Source organism: Oryx dammah, unplaced genomic scaffold, assembly GCF_014754425.2.
Source record: "Oryx dammah isolate SB20612 unplaced genomic scaffold, SCBI_Odam_1.1 HiC_scaffold_12, whole genome shotgun sequence".
NCBI classification, from domain to species: Eukaryota; Metazoa; Chordata; class Mammalia; order Artiodactyla; family Bovidae; genus Oryx; species Oryx dammah.
In genome coordinates this window covers 53,877,620-53,900,581 of record NW_024070196.1, presented here as the reverse complement: position 1 = coordinate 53,900,581, position 22,962 = coordinate 53,877,620, and the positions used below count along the sequence as shown (strand labels likewise).

Genomic DNA, 22,962 nt, shown 5'->3' with positions numbered 1-22,962 from the left:
AAATGGTTTACTCTATATTAGGGTTTACCACAAATGGATACAAGTCAGGAGCAGGCAGATGGGAGAGATGCGTAACCAAGGCATTGGAGGATGGAACACACGGCTTCCACACCCTCTCCAGGCACTCCATCCTCCCAGGACCTCCACAGGTTCACCAACCTGGAAACTCCAAACCCCTTCAGTTAGGATTTTTAATGGAAGCTTCATCAGGTAGCCTAAATTGGCTAAATCATTGGTCACTGATGATTAACCGTCTCTAGCCTGTCTCCCCTTCCCAGGGGAGATGGACTAAAAGCTCCAACCCTCTAACCCCTTAGTTGGCTCCCGCTGGCAACAAACCCCACATCCTTAGGGGCTTTCAGAGTCACTTCATTAACAAACTCGGTTGTGGTTCGAAGGGGCTCATTTTAAACAGCAAGAGATGCTCCTTTAACCTTAATTGCTGGAGCATTTCAGGAGCTGGGGACAAAACCAAATGTAAGAAAAGATGCATCTGTTAGAAGAGTTTTAGGCGCCCTGGCCAGGAGCCCAGAGGCAAAATCCAAAATACGTAGTTCTTCCATCACAAGATCGTCTCTCAGATCTCTGCCAGGTCTCAGACTCAGATCTACTGCCCTCACGACACAGCCAGTTTGACAGTTCAAACATCAAAAACAACTGGGATGTCCTAGTTCCTTCTCTGTCTCAGTGGTGGCACCACTGTGTACTCAGGGGCTCCAGCCTCTTCCTCACCCTCCACATCCAGTCCCTCAGTTCCTCATCTGTTCTATCTCCCAAATGGGTCCTGAGCCCCTGCCCTTTTTTCCATCCCTTTTCCCAACATACTAGTCCAAGCCAGCATCTCTCACCTGTACTCTTTGCCTTCCCTGTAATCATCTTCACCCAGCAAGCAGTTATCTTTGTAAAATCAAACCATATCAGTGGATGAAAAGATAGACAGACTTCCCTGATGGTCCAGTGGCTCAGACTCTGCTCCTAATGCAGGGGGCCAGAGTTTGATCCCTAGTTGAGGAATTAGATCCTACATGCCACAACTAAGAGTTTGCACGCTGCAACTAAAGATTCCTCATGCTGCAACTTAAAAGATCTGCATGCTGCAACTAAGACCTGGCACGGCCAAGTAAATAAATTTTTTTTTAAGTTTATCTTTAAAAAGAAAAGAGAAAATGTGGTCTGTCCATACTGTGGACTATTTAGGCATAAAAGGAATGAAGTAGTGACATATGCTACAACGTGGATGAACCTCAGAAACACACTGAGTGAAGTAAGCCAGACAAAGAAGGCCACATGTTGATTCCATTTATATGAAATGTCTAGAATAGGCAAATCCATAGAAACAGAAAGCAGATCAGCGAGTGTTTTAGGGCTGGTGGTAGGCAGTAACTGCTCAGTGGATGCATGATTTCTTTTTGAGATGATGAAACAGTTCTTGAATAGTGCTGAAGGTTGCACAGCATTATAAACACACTAAATGCTACTGATTGTACATTTCCAAATGGTTAAAATGGTAAAATTACATATGCGTGTGTGCTAAGTTGTTTCAGTCGTGTCCAATTCTTTGTGACCCCATGGACTATAGCCTGCAAGGCTCCTCTGTCCATGGGATTCTCCAGGCAATATTAGAATGGGTTGCCATGCCCTTCTCCAGGGGATCTTCCTGACCCAGGGATCGAACCCTTGTCTCTTGCGTCTCCTGCATTGGCAGGTGGGTTCTTTACCACTGGTGCCACCTAGGAAGCCCAAAGTTATGTATATTTAACTACAATAAAGTTTAAAAAAAAATCAAGCTGTGACTCCTCCCCTGCTTAGAACTCTCATAGCTTTTCTCTACTAATGATTTTATATTTCACTAATTGTGTAAGCTACACAACAGCTTTTTTTTTTTAGTTTTATTTAGTTATTTATTTGGCTGTATCCGGTCTTAATTGCAGCATGCGGAATCTTTCATTGCGGCACATGGGCTCTCTAGTTGTGGTTCTTGGGCTCAGTACTTGTGGCCAAGAGGCTTAGTTCCCCGACTAGGAATCAGACCTACAAGGCGGATGCTTAACCACTGAACCAGCGGGGAGGTCATTCCCATAGCTTCTTGTACTTTGAACTCCAGCCTTCCCATTGGCATCTGTCCTTCTCTCTGACCTTCCTTCTCACCAATTTTTTTTCCCTCCTGCCACGTTTCAGTAATTCTGACAGCCCTTTGGTTTTTCATCAAGCCAGGCTCTTTCCCAAGTCAGGCCCTTTGCACATACTGCCTCCACTTAGAAAGTTGTCCCCTCTCTTTACAGTCAGCTTTCAATATTAACTTAAACATCACAGAGAGGCCTTCCCCAACTATCCAGCCTTGCTGGCCTCATCTCTATTCCCACCACTAGTTACCATAATCTCCTGGTCATTTCTTTAATAATCCCATAGTTTAGTCTTTGTATGTCTCCACCTAGAGTAAGTTCAATGAGAGGAGGTGGAACCTATCTCATTCGCCTCTGTATTCTGTATAGCTGACATGCAGAAATTATTTGCTAAACTAATGAAAGATCACCCAGCTAACAAGGGAAAGGGTGGAGGCAGGATTTAAACCCAAGTCTCTGACGCCAACTCCTATGTTCTTCCTAACCTTTCACGTGATTCTGAACCATGAAAGTTTGAGCCAAGTACCACAGAAGGGGGTCAGAGATAGCCATGACCTTTTTATAAAAAAATTATTTGGGGCTGCGCCTGGGTCTTTGTTGCTGCACGGGCTTTCTCTAGTTGCGGCAAGCAGGGGCTACTCTCTAGCTGCGGTCCACAGGCTTATCATTGGCAATGGCTTCTCTTGTGGAGCACCGGCTCTAGAACACGCAGACTGCAGTAGTTGTGGTACACAGGCTTAGTTGCTCCCCAGCCTGTGGAATTTTCCTGGATTAGGGATTGAACCAGTGTCCCCTGCATTGGCAGGTGGATTCTTAACAACTGGACCGCCAGGGAAGTCCAGCCATGACCTTCTAAAGCAGCTACATCATCTTACATGGTACCTGCACCTATCATACATAGGTAGGTATCCTGTGTGGCTGTCACCACTGTGGATAAGTCATATCTGCTGGAAAAGGAGACTCTTGACCCAGACAGCAGGTGTAACTCTGGGAAATCCAAACAGCCCCTACCCGGCCCTGGTAGATTCTCTCTCCTTTCCATTTTTGTACCTTCTCCTTAAGCCTGGCTTTTCCCCTAGGAAGGGAAGTGGTCAGCTGCAGCAGCTGAAACACTGCGCTGGAGGAACCAAAACCAACAGAGATAGCCTTCTCTCTTCCTACTGGGAAAAACCAGAACTGGCACTGTCCCAGCTCTCCTGGGATAAGCTCTCCTGCACAAGCAGGCTAGACTCAAAGCTTAGAGCTTCCTCAAAATGCTCCATGAAGATCAAGAGGCATGATACCCAGAAAGCTCCTGGGGCAATGACTGACACATGCTTGAGCAAGCTGGGCTTACTACTTGATAAGAAATGTGGGCCAGCCCCTCCCCCAGGAGACCGTTGCAGTCGGCCAGCCCTTGCTGCTTGGTAACCATGTGTGACCGGAAGGCCGTAATCAAGAATGCCGATATGTCGGAGGAGATGCAACAGGACTCGGTGGAGTGTGCTACTCAGGCATTGGAAAAGTATAATATAGAGAAGGTCATTGCGGCCCATATCAAGAAGGAGTTTGACAAGAAGTACAACCCCACCTGGCACTACATCGTGGGGAGGAACTTCGGTAGTTATGTGACACATGAAACCAAACACTTCATCTACTTCTACCTGGGCCAAGTGGCTATTCTCCTGTTCAGATCTGGTTAAAAGCATGGACTGTGCCACACACCCAGTGATCCATCCAAAAACAAGGACTGCAGCCTAAATTCCAAATACCAGAGACTGAAGTCTTCAGCCTTGCCTAAGGGAACACCTCCATCTTTGAACCTTTATTGTGTTTTGTACAGGGCATTCTCTGTACTAGTTTGTGGTTATAAAGCAATTAGTAAAACAGCTTACATTTGTATTTATTTTCTATTCCATACCTCTCTGCCCCATGTTTTTTCTCTTCAAAATCCATTCCTTTAAAGAAATAAATCTGTTGGAGAAGTGTGCGTTAAAAAAAAAAAGAAAAAAGAAATGTGAAGGATGGGGGCGGGGGGCTCCCTTGTGAAAGAGAACCATGTCAGCATCACCCAAACCAGAGAACACATCCTTCCTTTAAGGCAGGAGTTTCTGATCTCTTTTGTAACCTGAGTCCTTCTCTCAGGGGAGTTTTTAAATGAGTAAAATAGAACACATCATATTACAAAGAACCCAGTTACCTCGAAATGCATGTGTTTTTTCTAATGGTGATAATATATGAAATTCTTTGTAAGCACATTAAACTGTGAGAACTAAGAAATAGTTTTAAAACTACTGTAATTTTGAAGTAGTGGTGAGTATAACTTTTTTTTTTGAGATATCTACAAATACTCTATTGTAATGTAGACACATCTGTGAATTGACTGCAAAATCATGGGTGCTGCTACTATAACTTTAGTTTGTTACATTCATAACTGAAGGAAGTGCTAAAACTAAGTTAGAGGTTAATGAAAATGAAAATGTAATCGTTTGCAAAATCACTGCAGATTGTGATTGCAGTCATGAAATTAAAAGACACTTGCTCCTTGGAAGGAAAGTTATGACCAACCTAGACAGCATATTAAAAAGCAGAGACATCACTTTGTCAACAAGGTCTGTCTAGTCAAGGCTATGGTTTTTCCAGTGGTCATGTATGGATGTGAGAGTTGGACTGTGAAGAAAGCTGAGTGCCGAAGAATTGATGCTTTTGAACTGTGGTGTTGGAGAAGTCTCTTGAGAGTCCCTTGGACTGCAAGGAGATCCAACCAGTCCATCCTAAAGGAGATCAGTTCTGGATGTTCATTGGAAGGACTGATATTGAAGCTGAAACTCCAATACTTTGGCCACCTGATGCGAAGAGCGAACTCATTTGAAAAGACCTTGATGTTGGGAAAGATTGAAGGCAGGAGGAGAAGGGGACGACAGAAGATGAGATGGTTGGATGGCATCACCGACTCAATGGACATGGGTTTGGATGGACTCTGGGAGTTGGTGATGGACAAGAAGGCCTGGCATGCTGCAGTTCATGGGGTCGCAAAGAGTCGGACATGACTGAGCAACTAAACTGAACTGAATCTTTTGCTTATCCAAGTTTATGGACTTCTTAGATTCTTTCTGTGGACTGCAGGTGACTGTACTAAAGACTATTGGCCTCACCTCCTTAACTACTTTGATAGGAACTCAAAGAGAACAGGGCTGCTCCTTCATCTAATATTATCTAGAAAAGGCCTGCCACACAATCTGTATCCAATGCCAAGCTGTTGAGTCTCATGGATTTTCCTGATATTTGATTGCAAATACTCAGTTTTCTCTTTTCAGTCTTTGCACCTCATGTTCCTGGTCCTATCGCATTAGCTGGGATATTCAGTACAATGCTGATTAGAAGCAGCGATGGTGGACAGCCGTACTGTATTATGCTCAATACTCATGTGTTAATTTATGCTATTGCATAATTGGACTTCCCTGGTGGCTCAGACGGTGAAGACTGCCCGCAATTCGGGAGACCTGGTTTACATAAGGGAATGTAAAACACCTGCTACATGCCAGACTCTCTGCTAAAGATGTTAATACAATTGAGATCTTCTGCTGTCCAGTGAGAAGACCAAGTAGTCGAGGGATTCCAGTGAAGATAGCAGTACTGAGAACATTACTAAATCCTCCATACTTGCTGACCAGCTCCCTCAGGATCCTGATTCCTAGAAAAAGTATGGGAATAGGTCCCTGCTGGTGGCCCCAGCCTCCAGGACATAGGTCATGTTAGCAGCTGCAGGCTTTTCCAGTGTGGGTCAACAAAGCAACACGTGAGAACAGTAATGAGTGGAGCCTCCAGCAGGGGTCAGCCAGAGGGGTCAGCCAGAGGGTCCAGCCAGGGGCAGCATTTGAGCCTGGCCTTGGTGGGGCCTGTCTGTTCTGGCTTAAAACGGTAGTCAGGACTAGTTGTTGAAGCCAACAAAAAGAGGATTGCAGCTTTGAGGTGGGAGGCACCTTAACCTGTTCCCTCGCCCTCTTCCCTCGCCCTCTTCCCTTCCCTGGCCCTCAGGGAGTGAAGACAGGCGAGGGCTGGGAAGTACAGTCCCCACACCCTCTCCACTCGGTCTAGCTGGCCCTGGGGGTGGGAAGGGAGTTTCTAATAAAATATAAAGTGGAAGTTTAGAATGGGCGAGACTATGCCCCAGGGACCAGGATGGCTCTCCTGTAGTAACAAAATGTAACTGAGAAGTCAGATCAGACTGAGCTGTTTTAAGAAAGCCTGCTCCCCGCAGGAGACAGGATTGGGAAGAGCAGAATCAACAGAGGCTATTGGAAAGAGTATCTCTGTGCTAGGCAGCACACTGAATCCTCAGAACCTGTACAGATGCTACCTTACATGCCAAAAGGACTTTGTAGATGTGATTAAATCAAAGATCTTGAGAATATCGATTGTTCAGGTGGGCCCAGTATAATCACAAAGGTCCTTTTAAGAGGGAGGGAAAGGGTCGGATGTAGAGAAGAGATGTGATGGTGAAAGCAGAGGTCAGGGTGATTAGCCAGCAGTCGAGGAATGCAAAGAAGCTGGAAAAGGCAAGGAATGGATCCCGCCCCAAACCCGGCTCAAGTTTTCAAAAGAAATACAACACAGCCCTGCCAACACCTTGACCGGCCTGGACCTCTGACCTCCAGTGCTTTGCTGTTGTGTTATTTTTGTGTTATGTTAAGCCACTAGGTTTGTGGTAACTTGTTACAGTGGCCACAGAAACCTAGTAACAGTACAACTCCAGGGAGTTGTGACTGCCCCACCACCCCCAACCACTACCAACTAAACCAGGAGCAGGAGGTGTGTAGAAGAGATGCCTTCAGGTCTTGGATGTTTGGGACTGGTGATACTTTGGGGGAAGATGGAGGCTAACAGAGTAACTGAGACCAGTGCGAACCATCCCAGAAAGGTCTGGACAGAGTCCTGGGGAAGCCTGGGAGAGGGAGGACCCGCAGGGGAGGAATAGTGCAGCTGAGCCAGGAGGTGAGCGCGAGTCACAGAGCAAGGGTGCGCTCAGCTTCCAGGCCGGAAGGCTCATCCCTCTTGTCAATACCAGCACCCCCTCTTCACCTCCAGCCTCCTCCACTCCGCTAGTCCAGGGGCTTTCTGACAGCTTAGAAGTTGGCCACCCGCTTAGGGCATTCTGCCCACCTTCCACCCCCGGCCTACAGATACCGTGCAGGGGAAACTCAGCTCACGCTTAAGTAATCAGGAATTGGGGGGCGGGATTGGAGGGAGCGAACCGGAGCCAGCCGGGCTTCACCGAGTGTGTGGCGGGGAGGGTGTGGACCCGCGGGCAATACATCCCTGTCGGAGGAAGGAAGTGGCTCCCTCCTCCTGCCCCTCCCCTTAGGGTCTCCGGGGCCAGGATTCTCGTGATTCGCGATTGGCTCCCACGGACGGGACCTTTGTCCGTCTGCGGGATTGCAGGCGGCTCAGGCCACGCTCAGGCCTGAGGAGCGGGAGGGGGCCAGGTGGGGGGAGGCCAGAGACCAGCGGGGAAACTGACAGACAGGCAAGAACGAGGGCAAGGGGGCCGAGAGCCGGGCCGGAGCTCCCCGCCGGTCGCGGACTGAGTTAGAGGGCGGGCGGCAGGAGGGGGCGGGAGGAAGAAGCGGGCGGGGCGGCCCTGCAGACACCGAGCTCGCAGTTGCTGCGGTGGCTACGGGCAGGCCGGGCGCAGAGTAAGTGCTCCGGAGCTGGCCCGGGGCGCGTGGCCCTTTTTCGAGCCCTCCCAGCCCGAGCTGAGCCTGCTGGGGACCCCCCGCGGGATCCCAAGGGTACCCGGTTGCCCGCGGTTCTAGCGTTTCCCAGCTCAGGGCAACGCGGGCGGGCAGTGCTAACCCAGGGCCCCCCTGTAGAGGGGAAGGACAGGAAACAACGCGTGCACCTCACTTTGAAAACGAGGGTGTGGACGAAAGCTACCCTTTTGTATGGAGTGATTCCCTGGGCCAGGTGCCTTCACTTCCTCACATGCCATGAAGCAGCAGCAACAGGTGAGCTAGGTACCATCCTTGTCTCCCTCTTACAGGTGAAGATACCAAGACTCAAGGAGGCCAAGCCACTCGCCAGGGGGTTACACCGCCCGCAGAGGCAGAGCCGGAACTCACCCAGGTCGGTGTGAACTCCTAAGTTCTCTTACTCATCAGACCTGCCCTGCCTGGGTCCTACACCCTTGGGAGACGGCAGGGAGAGACCAGTGCTGGGAATAGGGGAAGAGGCCAGGGTGAGCTTACCTGCTCATCACTGCAAAAAGAACTTTGTTGACAGCAAATCATTCACCTGGGTAGGGGGTGCCAAGGAATAAGAACAGTGCTTTGGGGCCAGGTTAAACTCCAGAACAGAGAGGAGGCATGGTGCAGCCCCCTGGTCCAGAAACTCCCAGGCCTGTACCAGCACCCACGCTGGGCACAGGGCTCTTTGCAGGTTTAGTGATGGGACTTTGATTTTCCATGCCTCAGTTTCCTTGTCTTTTTCCTTTGCTTATCCTTGACCTCGGGATTAAGCTTGTTACCTGCCTTGGAGCCTTGTTGAGGAGACTATGTGAGATGGTTGGTGTGAAGGCCTAGCCCAGTGCCTGACTCAGGCTAGGCCCCGTCTCCACCCATCTCTGCCCATCTGAGAACACTTCTCTGTCCTTCAACCTCAAGTCACTCAGAGCTGTCTGAGATCTGCAGTATTTTCGGCAACCCCAGCAGCAGCTGAAAGCTTCTTGAGTAAGACCAAGGCTGGGGGGCCGCGACACCTTCCTCTCTGACTTGGAAGAAAAGGCCAGCAGGGACAGGGTTTTGAAAACCTTCAGGCTGAGGCTTGCACAATTCCAGAACTGCCCTGTAGCTCCTCAGCCCCAGTTTAGCAAAAAGGAGGAAGGCCTAGGGTATTCTTACTCCAAAACCTGCTTTTTTCTTAATCCCCCCCATCTTGGCTAGCCGCAGGTCCTACACCTCAGCATATTGTGAATCTGATCACTCCTCTGCATCCCCACCTGGACCCACAGACCCTCAGCACTGTCTTCTGAAATCTCTGCACAGCCAGGCCTTGAGTAATTCCTAACTCTTCTCCTCCCATGCTCTTTCCTCTGCTCACTGCAGCCATACTGGTGTCCTCTTCCTTCCTTGGACATACAAAAAGCTCTCTCAGGGTCTGTGCACAGGCCCTTCCTTCTGCCTGTAATACTCATCCCTTCCATCTTCTTGTGACGTATTTCCTTGCAATTCAGAGACCACCATGAAAGTCACCTACTTGGAAGCCTTCCCTGCCCACCCCAACCTGTAGCAGCCACTCTTTGCCTGCCCTTTGCTGCATTACTGTTCTTCCTTCCAAGTGATGTTATCTTGTTTATGTGTTTCTTGGCTAAAATGTCAGTCTACCAGGGCCCAGACCTTTTTCTTGTCTCTTCACTTTGGATTCCCCAGAAGCTGGGGCCATGCTTTGCACTGAGTTGTCGCTGTTGTTTAGTTGCTAAGTCGTGTTTGTGACCCCATGGACCATAGCCCGCCAGGGTCCTCTGTCCATGGATTTCTCCAGGCAAGAATACTGGAGTGGGTTGCCATTCCTTTCTGCAGGGGATCTTCCTGACCCAGGGATCAAACCTATGTCTCCTGCATTGGCAGGCAGATTCTTTACCACTGAGCCACCCGGAAAGCCCCTTGCACTGAGTAAAAGTTCTGATAACTTTGTACAATTGCAGGCAGTGTGTGCAACCATTACAGTTCTGCTTCTCATTGCTTAACAACCTTCTTTCTACATTTCTACACAAACCTCAGAATTGTCAATCCTCCCACTGCCTTCTTCAGCTTTTCCCTACTATGGGACCTAGCCGCTGTTTCCAGGTTCTAGCCATTATCCAACTTTGCTTAAAACAGTGTGATCCAAATTGCACTTTTTTTTTTCTTGCTTTCAAATTTCTTTTTAACTTTATTTTATATTGGCGTTTAGCCAGTTAATGTTGTGATAATTTCAGGTTGAAATGATTTTTGAGTCACAGTCACCAAACTGGTGTGTTCCAGTCAAGGGCCATCCTAAAGGCGTACATCACTTATTACCAGGTGGCTGTTTAGAAAAATTATCCCCAGCATCGTGTGCAAGTTTCCCTGCAGTCCCTTGAGCATGGGGCTTTTTTTTTTTTCTTCTCATTTTTGTTTTGTCTAGTATAATGGGGAGGTCATGGCACGTTTAAATTTTCCGTTGCTTGAATGAGTGAATCTGGGTGTTTTTCTATGCATGTGCTCATTCTGCTTCCTGTCCTGTGGAGGAAGGAAATCTCCAGGGTACCTGAATTTTTCCCTTCACCTTCACTTGTGGTGGTGGTTCCACTTGAGCCCCATCTCTTGAGAGCAGGGTGAGGGCCCCCAGGGGCTGGAACAGGAACACACCCAGGTGAGCTGTGCTGCTTGCAGAGGCTGCTCTGCCAGTCAACCAGCAAGAAACTGAGAGTCCCTTGTGCCCTGAGCACGCTACCATGGGGAGAGAAAGAAGTCTTTTTTTTATTTTATTTTTTTAAGTCTTTGTGATTTTTTTCAAAATTTTAATATTTTTTAAGTTATAAAAGTAGTACATGACATATAGGCGCTTCCCTGGTGGCTCAGATGGTAAAGAATCCGCCTTCCAATGCTGGAGACCGGGGTTTGATCCCTGGGTTGGGAAGATCCCTCGGAGAAGAAAGTGGCAACCCACTCCAGTATTCTTGCCTGGAGAAACCCATGGACAGAGGAGCCTGGTGGGCTACAGTCCATGGGGTTGCGAAGAGTCAGACACTACTGAGTGACACAACGTATAAGGTCATTCATTGAAACACTGGGGCAGGAAAAGGTTGGGAAACACTCTAAATGTTGGTTGCTAGTGGGAACTACACACACTCCCTCAGGGGAATCCCGCGCAGTCACCTAAAGGCTGCATTTGCTCTAGAACATCCTGTGAAAGTCTCTGGCTCACTGTTAGTCTCCTGTGGCCACTGTAACAAAGGGTCGAAAATCTGATGGCTTAAAAGAACAGAAATTTATTATCTTACAGTTCTAGGGGTCTCTCGCCCCAAATCAGTCACGGTATGGCGAGATCAAGGTCTTAGGAGAGCTCTGTTGCTTCTGGAGGCTCCTAGAGGGGAATCTGTTTCCTTGCCTTTACCAACTTCTAGAGGCTGCCCTTACTTATTTTTAAAATTTTTAATTGGAAAGCTTTGCATTGTTAGTTTGCAGTGTTAGTGTCTGCTGTACAGCAACACAAATCAGCTATATGTTTACACCTACCCACCAATTTCACTCTTCTAGGTCATCACAGAGCCCTGAACTGAGCTCCCTGTGCTACACAGCAGCTTCCCACAAGCTATCAATTATATCTTTTTTTTTTTTTTTTACTCGTAACCACATTCCCTCAATCTTCAACACAGCATAACATCAAATCTGACTCCAGTCCCTGCTTCTGCCATCACATCTCCTCTTCTTCTGGTTCTCTCACTCTACTTGTGAAGACCCTTCTGATCACACTGGGCCCACCTGGATAATGCCCCATCTTGACGTCCTTCGTCTCATCACACTTGCAGAGTTCCTTTTGCCATGTAAATGGGCACATTCACAGGTTCTGGGAATTTGCACCGTGCATCTTTGGGCAGGGCATCTTTCAGCCTCCCACACCCTAAAGGGAAATAAGCAAGATTCGGAGCAATGTGAGAGCTCACATTTAAAGGGAAAAAAGAATAAATAAGTCTGTGCTTCGGAAGACATAGAATACCTCCAAAGGCTACATGGGAAACTGATAGGAGAGGATGTTTCTGGGAAGACCAGGAATAGAAAGACTTATCATAGTATATATTTTTGTGTCTAATTTTTTACTGTATATGTCACCTACATTAAAAATAAGCTTTAAGAAGTCACACATAGTCATTGTAAAAGTTCAGACCTTTCAGAAAGAAGCCAAGAGAGAGAAAATACCCACTACACCCTCAAATCTCCAGCAGTAACCACTGTGAAGAATTCGGCTCTATCCTTAACAGATTTTTTTTTAATGCATATATCATCTTTTCACATGGATGGGATCATATTATGCTATAAAGTGATGGGAGACTTGTTATATTCCTCATATCTTTCCTCATCCACCTATGGACATTTAACAGTACTGGATGTACCGTGACTGACTTGACCAGACCCTCAGTGGTGAACATTTAGTTAGATTCCTTGCTGCTTCCCTGAGCAGTCTCAACACTAACATGTCTGCCTGGTTCCTAATTGGAGTGAAATGCACATCAAATTAAATTTTTTTAAATTAAGTTTTAAAGTGAGCAGTATCATTTAATACATTCCTGATGTAGTACACCTACCACCTCCATCAAGTTCCAGAATATTCTCATCACCTCAAAAGGAAACCCTGTCCCCATTAGGCAGTCACTCTCCTGTTCCCCTCTCCCCCAGTTCCGGGCCACCACCAGTCTGCCTTCTGTCTGTATAGATTTGCATATTCTGGATATTACACATCAGTGGAACCATGTAATGTGTGACATTTTATGTCTGGCTTCTTAACATAATGTTTTAGAGGTTCATTCACATTGTAGCATGTGTCAGTACTTCGTATCTTCTTTTTTATTAAGATATAATTGACATACAATGTTAATTTCAGGTGTACAACATAATGATTCTATAATTTGTATGTATTGCAAAAGTACTTCATTTCTTTTTATGGCTGGATAACATTCTGTTATATAGATACAACATCTTTTACTTATCCATACATATGATAATGGGCATGGATTGTTTCCTTCTTTTGGCTGTGAATATTTGTGTGTATGTATTTGAGTGCCTATTTTCAGTTCTTTGGGTATATATGGTCATCCTTCTACGTATGGCTTGAACTTTACTATTTACTGTTTTCAAACACTATTAACTTAAGCAAGTTAAAAATAATTTGTAAGAAAGTGTTGGAAAGCACATAGTAAGGCAAATGCTGGCAGGATGACAGATCTGGACAAGTGTTTTCTTATTTTCCAGATCCTGAGAAGACAAGAAAATGGCCACGTGGAATGAAAAGGTAAATTAATTCAGGTGGACTAGTAGAGTTAATGGAGCTCCCAGCCTTGAGAAGGTAATTGTTTGATGTTTCTAACAGGATGGAGGGAAAACACGTGTTCAGGGTGCTTGCACCATACCAAAGTGTTTAAAGTCAGAGGTGAAAGCTACGGGAGGAACCTCAAGATAGCCTCAAAATCAGAAACAGACTGTTCAAAGCCCAGCTCTGCATTTTAATAGCCCTCTATCCTTTGGTCACGCCCTTTACTTCCCTGAGCCTCCAGTTTCCTTATCTGGAAAATGGAACCAAGTTACCACCCTTGCTCCTGAAGGCTCATCCAGAGAAGTTGAGGAGACCATCGCTAGGCTGATACTGAGCTCATCAGGACTCCTCCTGTCCACTTATTCTACAGGTAGAGACACTTGGGAACAGAGAAGGAAAGCTACTTGCTCAAGATCACACAGGAAGTGGCAGAAATGGGCTTCCAACCTAGCCTGATGGCAAAGCGAATGCTCTGCCTCCTGTATTGTGTGGCTCTCCAGAGGAGGACTAATAAATTCTGTCCTTGATATCTGGGGCGCAGGCTTGTTGGATTTGAAGAGACATTGGTTGTGAAGGGTAGTGCAAGGTGGAAAGGAGATGTTGGCTTCCGTTTCAGCTGTTCTCTTGGAGTTTCTAGGGGCCTGGCCAGGTGGAGTTGTCAGGGAAGCACCGGAGGCTCAGGGTAGCAGCAGAGTAATGGGGCAGAGGACCATGGGACAATGGTGATGATCTTGCATTTTGTCAAATCTGTGGCCCCTTTAATTGTAAGAGTCTTTCTGATTTAAAGCTCTTTACAGTGTGGGAGGGGGAAGTGACCAATGGCCCTTACAACATGCTACCAATTCTGATTTCAGAATGTTGAAATAATGGGAAAATGTCCATCTTTGCATTAATGAAATTCGGTGGCATTTCCAGTAGAGGATGACAGTCACCCTCCGTATTGTGGCAATTCCTGATAAGATACCGTAAGCTTAGTGGCCTGCCACCCAGTAACAGGTGCTCCTTGAGTTCCAGCTATGATTGCTACTCACAGAAAGGCAAATGGAACGGTTCCCTTCGTTTATTGCTCCCTACTAAGCAAAACAAAAAAAGCAAGCGGAAATTCTCAATGATGGTTATGCTGTGGTGAAACCGGCTCACTGCTACATCTCACGAGGGGCTGGATCAACCCACACAACTGCTGGAAAAAACTTGACTGGGTGTATCAGGAGTCATGAAAATGGTCATAATCAAACCTGGTCATCTCACTTACGGGAAAGGAAGCAACCCACAGAAAGGCAAAAGTATCATTTACAGCACAGTTTAGAAACGTATGTGTTTCTTAGTCCATAAGATGCCCTTGACTGTAAATGCCCCGTTTTCTCATGTGCTATGAAGAAGAAAAGGGCCCGCCTGTTTACTGTGATCTAATGTGACACAGCCTGACATTGGGCCGTTGTGGGACAGATTTCAGAAATGTTAACGTGTGTAAAAATGTGGCCTTTGAATTGGTGATAAAGATGCTGAAAATGAAAAATCAGAAAATACAATAATGAGAACACTGTCTTCTGTGGTTAAAAAACCTTGGCCATTAAAAAGGCATAAGTCTGATGCATATAAGTAGTAAGGGGAAAAAGATACAAAGTTGTGTGCAGCCTTTGATTATAACTGTAAAAGATTAGAGTGAGATGGATAGATAAGCAGATGATAAATTTGGTGTGTTGGAATTATTAATTTATCTTTCCTCATGTTTTCACAATAGTAATACTAAAAGAAATAGATGTGGAGTGACGGTCTGCTCATTAGGGTGAATGACAGTAGGTAAAACTTAGGGGTCCGGATGGGTCAGGAGGTCTGGCTGCAGGGACAGGGCACAGGAGTGGGGGTGAAGACATGAAACATCAGGGCAGGCAGCGTGTTGGAATGCACAACTAGGGACATACCTCAGGGGAGCCCTGGGAGTGGGAGCCTGTCTTTCATCACACAGAGGCCAAAGCAAGGGGTGGTCCCAGCCGCATTGTTGGGCAGCTAGGGAGGATTGGCAATGGCAACCCACTCCAGTACTCTTGCCTGGAAAATCCCATGGACAGAGGGGCCTGGTGGGCTGCAGTCCATCGGGTCGCTAAGAGTCAGACACGACTGAGCGACTTCACGTTCACTTTTTACTTTCATGCATTGGAGAAGGAAATGGCAACCCACTCCAGTGGTCTTGCCTGGAGAATCCCAGGGACAGGGGACCCTGGTGGGCTGCCGTCTATGGGGTCACAAAGAGTCGGACACAACTGAAGCGACTTAGCAGCAGCAGCAGGAAAGATTGGACCAGGGCCACTTGTAGCAAATAAGCCTCTTACTGGTTCTAAAACACATTCCTTTTAATAATTTACCCCAATGAAGTTAATTATGTTTTTTTAAAAATTGTTTTAATAGGATTGCATTTAGGAGCTATGTAATCATCCAGCCCCCTTTAGCTTTGGGAGCAAAATAGCTCTGTTGTAGGAGAAATGGGTGGGGGTTTTAGCCGTGGTTCTCTCCTGATCTGCTGTAGCCGGCTCTAATCAGAGGGGCCCTCAGCAGACTCTGGACACCTGCCCTCCTGAGAGGCCCTCCCTGCCCCTGCCCACCTCTCTGAGCCTCCCTTTTCCTTTTTTGTAAAATGGGAACAGTGAGGATCAAACAAGATAGCGCCCGGAGAGCACATAGCAGTGTGCCGTCCTAATACACAGGAGCTGCTGACACCATCATGAGGATCAAGTGGGTTTTCAGCCCATCAGCTGACCTAGTCCTCAGCTCAGACAGTCACCTGTCACCAGCCACATTGGGCAACCTGGTTGCCAGGTGTGCTTAGAAATCCTTGTGGCCCTTTGGCACCTTTCTCATAAGGTGTTTGGAGGCACCAGGTTCTTTCATGATGCTGGTTCTTGACCTTGACTGCACAATGGAGATCCCAACCACCCAGGCCACTCTCAGGCCGACTGAATCACAGTCTTGGGGCCTGGGAGCCAGGCACTGGGGTTTGTTTGTTTTTAAAGCATCCAAGTGGTTCCAGTGTGCAGCAGATCTGAGAGCCATTGGTTAAACTGCAGCTGCACTGGCCTCCTTCCAAGGACTGAGCCACAGTGAGGCAAGAAAGAGGGGCACCCTGAACCCTTGTTTATCTCGTCTTTTCCACAGCTGAAGCATCACTAAGACGCTGGGGGATGGGGTGGCCCAGATGATTCAGTCATACTGGTGATAGGTCCTAATTTCTAGCTGGGTAACTATATATTTTTACTTCTATGCTTTCATTTCTTTCTATGCTTTCAAAACGCAAATAGCAGCCTGACTTATGCTTCCCAGTCACAGACTTGGGGCAGGACTGCCAGCTTTCCAACAGCTATCCTCTCCCTCCTGCAGGGAAACACAAAATATGTCCTACTGTACCCATGTGTTTCAGACTCAACCCATTGGTGATTCCTGAAATCCATTAATGGGCTTCAATCAGCCTCTTAAGAAATAGAAACAAAGTGGAGAACTTAAGTCTCTCACGTATTAACTTTAATGTTGATTATAAAATGTATATATGTTAGCGTGTCCTAAGTGGCAGGGTATAAAATGTGTTTCTTATTGAGTAACACCGGGCTGAACTCCTGACTCAGTGTTGGCCTTCTTCACCAGCTGAGTCCAGAGCAGCGTTCAGAGAGGTCATGGAGGAGGGAGGGGATTCTGGGCCAGGCAGCCTGGCTTGGAATCTGAGCTCTGCATCTCACTGGCTGTGTGACCTAGGGGCAGGTTGCTTGGCCTCTCTGTTCTCAGTCTCCACACCTGTAAATGAAGAGGATTCCGTCTCCGCCTCATAGAGTTGTTGCTGTATGTTGCCACGGGCTTCTGCACAGAGCTCAGAAAATGGCAGGTGCTTTGGCGATAGTTCCAGTCTCTGCAGTTTGCACTGCCTTGCTCCCCAGCCTCAGGATTGTCTTGCCAGGTCAACAGAATCTTCCATCAAGGCAGGAGTGATTCTGACCCACAGGGGATGGGGAGGACAGTTGGAGAATGCATCTCTGGAGGCACCTGGGATGCTGGTCAGGCTTCTCAGTCTGCAAGCAGCACCCACCCCCCACAATCGAGTCAGCCGTCGTGGTGGTGATTTTCATGAACCTCAAACTTCCTCCCCACCCTAGAGAAGGAAAAGCTGCTACGCTTATTTAAAGACTTCCCTGATTTTAAAAATAGGCATTCCTCAGAACACAAATCCCTGGGGACTAGGGGGTTGGGAGGTGGTGGTAAGAGAACGTGAGCTGCTGGGGTGCAGGAGTCCCCCAGGAGGAGAGATTTGCTCGAGGGATTCGTTCCACCCTCCAGGTATGTTTAGTAGGAACCTGCAGTCTTCCAGGCATGAGGGCTGTGGAGAATGTAGCATGAACAGAAGCCCAGCCACCCAGCCCCCTAACGAGGAGCTGGGGGAGGAAGCAGACTCCATTATACAAATGGGTGCATCCGTCTCTATTGCGGGAGGTGTGGGCCATGCATGAGTGCAACAGGGAAGGTACATGGTCAGCTTCCTGGAGCTGGGCTGCTTGAGAGAGACCTCCTACAGGACACAAAGAAAAATGATAAGATGGCATTACTGACAGAAAATCACATGTGCAAAGGGCCTGTGTTTGAAGGAACCTGTTGAGTATGGAGGGCTAATGGAGACCATGTGGCCAGACCAGAGACCGGTAACAGGTGAGATCAAATAAGCAGCCAGAGGTCACAGCCTGTGCAATGGCTGTAGGTCTCTGGAAGGCACTTTGGTCTTTTTTTTTTTGCTCCTTACCATGCCACACAACTTGTGGGATCTTAGTTCCCTGACCAGGGATCGAACCCTGGACCCTTAGCAGTGAAAGCAGAGAGTCCTGACCATTGGAGTATCAGGGACTTCCCTGTGTCTTTAAGATCAGTGGGAATCCCAAGGAGAGTTTCAAATGAGGGAGTACCTTTGGGCCCCAAGATCGCACTGGGAGGGCTCATAGGACTCAGCACACAGTTCACTCATCGCTAAGATTTTTACAAAGGAAAAGGAAAAAGGTACATGAGCTGAAGTCCAGAGGAGATCAGACACAAGCTTTCAGATTCTTCTCCCATAGGAGTCACATAGGACTTGCTTAATTCCTCCAGCAGGAAGCTGTGACAACACATGTGAAATGTTATCTGCTGGGAGAGCTTGTTAAGAGACTCAGCACTCGAGGTTTTTATTTGAGAGGTGGTCACATGGGTGCCTTCCAAACTCCAGAAGTTCCAGACTACCCTGAGGGAAGCAGGTATTCAACATAAACCGCAATGTCATTTACAAAAACAGTCCAGGCACAGTGAGCTGTTCTCACCAGATGAGAACCCTCCCGAGATACAAGTTCCCAGATTCCAGCCAGGGGCCAGGCAGACTTTTCTAAGGTCACAGCCCCAGGCCTTTTCTGCACAGGGAGTGACATGATTGTTTCAAGGGGTGCTCTCAGGCTGTTGACATGAGTGTAAAAGCGATGGGGAGAACAGTGAAGGGCTGATACATCTTCCAAGTAAAATGTGCAGGCTGGGGCAGGGAGGTGCCCCAGCAGGGAGGCTGAGGCAGAAGATGAGAGAAGTAGGTGATGCATTCAAGGGTTATTTAGATGCTAAAATGCACATGGTTTAGTGATTAGATGAGCATTGTGGGAGAGGGAAGGAAGGCAGGGATGGGGACAACGTCTCTGACCCTGCCTGGGTGGGTGTTAAGACCCCTGGACCCAGAAGGTAAGAGATGCAAGGCCATCGGCTCTCCACCGGGTGGCGAGGATTGCCATACAGCGAGTCCTTATTTTCCCCTACTGAGGGAGAAACGCTTGCATCTCAGAACCTTGATTCCACTTCTTTCAGTATCATCATTCTTGTTGCTTTAAAAATCAGCCCTTCTGGCATGTTTTCCTCTCATTGACAGAGCGTCTCAGAAAGAACAAAGCTAGTAGAATTGAGTTCATATGTCAGCTTTACTACTTATGTTTGTTTTCAAAAACTGTATACAAACAAGTTCTCAGTATAAGAAATTAAAACAACAAACAGGTAGATATTAGGTTGAACCACATAACTTTCCGTTTCTATCAGTTTTGATCTGCAAAAATGGTAATTTTTAAAGAAGTCTTGTTTCAGTAGTTTTCTTGAATTATATCTTGAACCATTCTGTTCCATCGTTTTGGTTCTCTTATTTAGGGATTCCAGTTACGTACATATTGGATATGTGTGTGTGTATATATATATTTTTAAAAAATGCTTCCTCCCTTTTCCCCTCACCCAATACTTCATTCTCTGTAGGTTAGATCTGACTCCAAAAATGGCTATTTCTTATTGTTAAATCTAACAGGAAAAAAAAAGTTTCTCTTCACCTTCCAACCCAGTCCCAATCCCTTTTCCTTCACAGAAGTAACAATTTGGTTTGGGTTGTTGATTTTGTTTTTAACAAACATAGAATTATACATTGTGGTCTGGTTAGGTTAGAGTTAGTACTATGCCGATTTTCACTTGACCGTAGCTGAGAGAGACATTTCTGTGTCAGTCCCTGCAGCCACACTGATGTAGGGCATTCTTAACAGCTGTGCGGTATTCCACAGTGTGGGTCTACCACAGCATATTTAACCTTGGACCTTAAGGTTGTAACAGGACTGCAGTGAGTACATGTGTGACTGACTGTGTTTGTGCGTGAGTCCTTTGTGTCAGGTCAAACAATATAGACATTTAAAGTTTTGTAGAACTACTTTAAGGCTGATCCTTCCTTTGCTCCCACACCTGGCACATTGGGGAGACTCAAATATCCTTTGAAAAGATGAAAGAAACTCCCTCATCGCCCTCCTAAGAAGGACGTACCCATTTCCATGCCCACCAGGTGGTGCAGAGACATGCCTTCCTTCCTCCACCCCTGTCACCCTGCTACAGCAGGCGACTCTGGGCAGTAGATCTCTCCTCCCTGAGCCTCAGTTTCCCCTTCTGTAGAATGGAGAGGCTGCCTCTCCCTGCCCAGCCAATTTCTCATGACTGTCAGCATCCAGTGAGAGCAAGAGGAGATGGAGGTGGCCAATATGCTGCAAAGAGAAAGCAATAAATTTCTTCCAAGTGGTTTTGTTGACCTCCGAAGGAGCCTGCTTCATCTCAGGAGTGTGGGACTGATGTGTGGCCCATGAATATAAAGGAGGAGAGAGAGCACTTGATCTGTGGCACCCTTGAGCTGACTCGAGCACACCCGCTCTGTCTTAGCTTCCTGGGGTTGCCATAACAAATGACCACAAACCAGATGGCTTAAAATAACAAATTTATTCTCTCAGTCCTCAAGGTCAGAGTTCTAAAATCAGGGGCTTGGCCAGCTCAGTTCCTCTGGAGGCTCAGAGGGAGGGTCGGCTCCATTTCTCCTAGCTTCTGGTGCTAGCGTGCTAAGTTGCTTCAGTCGTGTCTGACTCTGCAAACCTGTGGACTGTAGCCCTTCAGCCACCTCTGTCCATGGGATTCTCCAGGCAAGAATACTGGAGTGGGTATATGGAGTGGGTATATGGAGTGGGTTGCCGTGCCCTCCTCCAGGGGATCTTCCTGACCCAGGGATTGAACCCGAGTCTCTTAGTCTCCTGCATGGGCAGGTGGGCTCTTTACCACTAGCGCCTCCTGGGAAGCGTAGCTTCTGGTGGTTTCTGGCACTCCTTGGTTTGTAGATGTGTCACTCCATTCTCTGCCTCCATCCTCCCATGGCCGTCTCCTCTGAGTGTTCCCTCCTTTTCTTTTCTTTTTTTAATATTTATGTATTTATTTGGCTGTGCCGAGTCTTAGTTGCAGCATGTCACTCTTTAGTTGCAGCATATGGGGTCCAGTTCCCCAACCAGGGATCAGACGTGGGCCCGCTACATTGGGAGTGCAGAGTCTTAGCCACTGGACCCCCAGGGAAGTCCCCCCTCTTTTTCTTATAAGGACACCAGGTCACTGGATTAAGGTCCATCCTAAATCCAGCATGGTTTTATGTCAAGATTTTTTTTTTTTTTTTTGACTGCACCGTGCACTTTGTGGGTCTTAGTTCCCTGACCAGGGATTGAAGCCCAGGCACTTGGCCATGAGATCCGGTAGTCCTAACCACTGGGACCTCCAGGAAATTCCCAGCAAGATCTTGACACCTGCAAAGGCTTGTATTCCAAGCAAGGTGACATTCTGAGGTTTCAGGTAGACATGGATTTGGGACAGCCGCATTTCAACCCACTGCACCCTCCTATCCGGCAGATGTCTCGTCACAGCCTGCCTGGCCTTTTCTCAGCCGTGTCTTGTAACATGGGGGCCTCCAGGTGATACAGCCCAGCCCAAGGGCAAGTCCTAGCTCTGCCGTTTTCTGAGTGTGTGACTTTGGACATATCACCTTTTTCACCCAGACCCAAAATGATGACTTTGACCTCAGAGAGTTGTTAGAAATTAAAATGAAATAGTGCATTTAAGGAACTTACCAGTGTGCTGTTATAACAAATTATAAACAATCAGCAATAATAGATGTTGCTGCTATTGTGTCTTGTTTGGGGGTGGGAGTGTTGATTAATGGGGCTTCCCAGGTGGCTTTATTGGTAAAAAAAAAAATCTCATTCGCCAGTGTAGGAGACATAAGAGACATGGGTTGGATTCCTGGATCAGAAGCATCCCCTGGAGGTGGGCATGGCAACCCACTCCAGTATTCTTGCCTGGAGAATCCCATGGACAGAGGAACCTGGCAGGCTACAGTCCACAGGGTCACAAAGACTCAGACCACAGCCGAAGTGACTTAGCATGCATGCACACACGTGTTTATTAATAAGCAAATTAAGTCCCCAAAAGTAGGCTCTGAGAGGGAATGGGGAAATGGGGACTTAGCAGACATTCGGCCCTGGGAATCAGCAGTCAGATGAGTTTCTTAAAAAGTACCTATTTCAGTGATTGCTGGATGACCATGAAATAGGGGCTTTCCCCCTCCTACAGATGACAGCTTCAGAGTCTGAAAAATAGACATTCACAAGAACACTTTCTTCCGCGTCAATTGTAGGTCTGTTTTTTGTTTGTTTGTTTTTCCCCCTCTCTCCCAGGTAGTAATTTTTCTGGTATAATACCTGTCATGTCTAAACGAGAAGTAGGTAGTTACCTTTGATGGGTAGCTCCTGCAGTTTTGTTGTTAAATCATTTATTAAATATTGAGCCCCTCCCTGTGACTGAGAGAGGAACAACATCTGCCCTCCCGGGGTTCATAGACTAGTGCCGGAGACAACCTTGAGATGTCACAGTGTTCGTTAGTGGCTTGATGGGGAAGTAGAGAGGAAGGACCCTCACCCAACATGTGGCAGTGAAGGAAGTCCTCCCAAGGGAGGTAAAATTGATTCTATAAAACGTGAAAAGAACTAGGGTGAGGCAGATGGTGGGTATTCCAGGCAGGGTGGGGGTGGGGGGGGGCGTGCAGGTCGTGTGAAGTTCTGGAAGCAAGAGAGAGCGGTTTATTCCAGAACCACAGTGTGTTTAGTGTAACTGGAGTGTGGTGGAGGCTGGGGAAGGGACCAAGAGAGCTTTGACCTGGTCCTGAAGGCAGCAGCTGGCAGGGGGTGAGGGTGGAGGGACTGAAAGTAATGGGAAGCGGGGGAGGGAGATAGGCAAGGGCAGGGATGCAGCCAGCCCAGCATTGGAGAAAGGTGACCTGGCCACCACTGGGTGGAGAAAGGGTCAGAGGTGAGAGGCCAAATCAGGAGGTTGGTGCAAGTGTCCCAAAAAGAGGTGAGGGGGTAGGAGAGAGACGAAGACAAGATGCAGCAGAAATGCTGTTCAGGAGGTTAGATTGACGGGCCTGATGTTTCAGGAGGTTAGATTG

At 47.3% G+C, this 22,962-nt stretch overlaps 2 protein-coding genes across 4 annotated transcripts in view; both read left to right on the top strand.

Annotated features, from left to right (window-relative positions):
- Positions 1 to 3,483: 3,483 nt before the first annotated feature.
- On the top strand, positions 3,484 to 4,004 carry LOC120871093 (dynein light chain 1, cytoplasmic-like). Its single transcript, XM_040250776.1, has one exon. The coding sequence runs from the start codon at positions 3,536 to 3,538 to the stop codon at positions 3,803 to 3,805; it is 270 nt and encodes an 89-aa protein (XP_040106710.1). The 5' UTR covers positions 3,484 to 3,535; the 3' UTR covers positions 3,806 to 4,004.
- A 3,478-nt stretch (positions 4,005 to 7,482) lies between these two features.
- Positions 7,483 to 22,962, top strand: part of HVCN1 (hydrogen voltage gated channel 1) — a 33,084-nt gene continuing 17,604 nt past the window's right edge. Inside the window, exons 1-3 of one of the 3 annotated variants that reach the window (XM_040250734.1) lie at positions 7,483 to 7,588; positions 8,146 to 8,228; positions 13,091 to 13,130. In XM_040250734.1, coding sequence (XP_040106668.1) covers positions 13,110 to 13,130 — 21 coding nt within the window. In that variant the 5' untranslated portion in view covers positions 7,483 to 7,588; positions 8,146 to 8,228; positions 13,091 to 13,109. Of the gene's footprint in view, positions 7,589 to 7,726; positions 7,799 to 7,870; positions 8,111 to 8,145; positions 8,229 to 13,090; positions 13,131 to 22,962 lie in introns of those variants that run through there. The other 2 variants (XM_040250735.1, XM_040250736.1) reach the window with 2 other exon arrangements.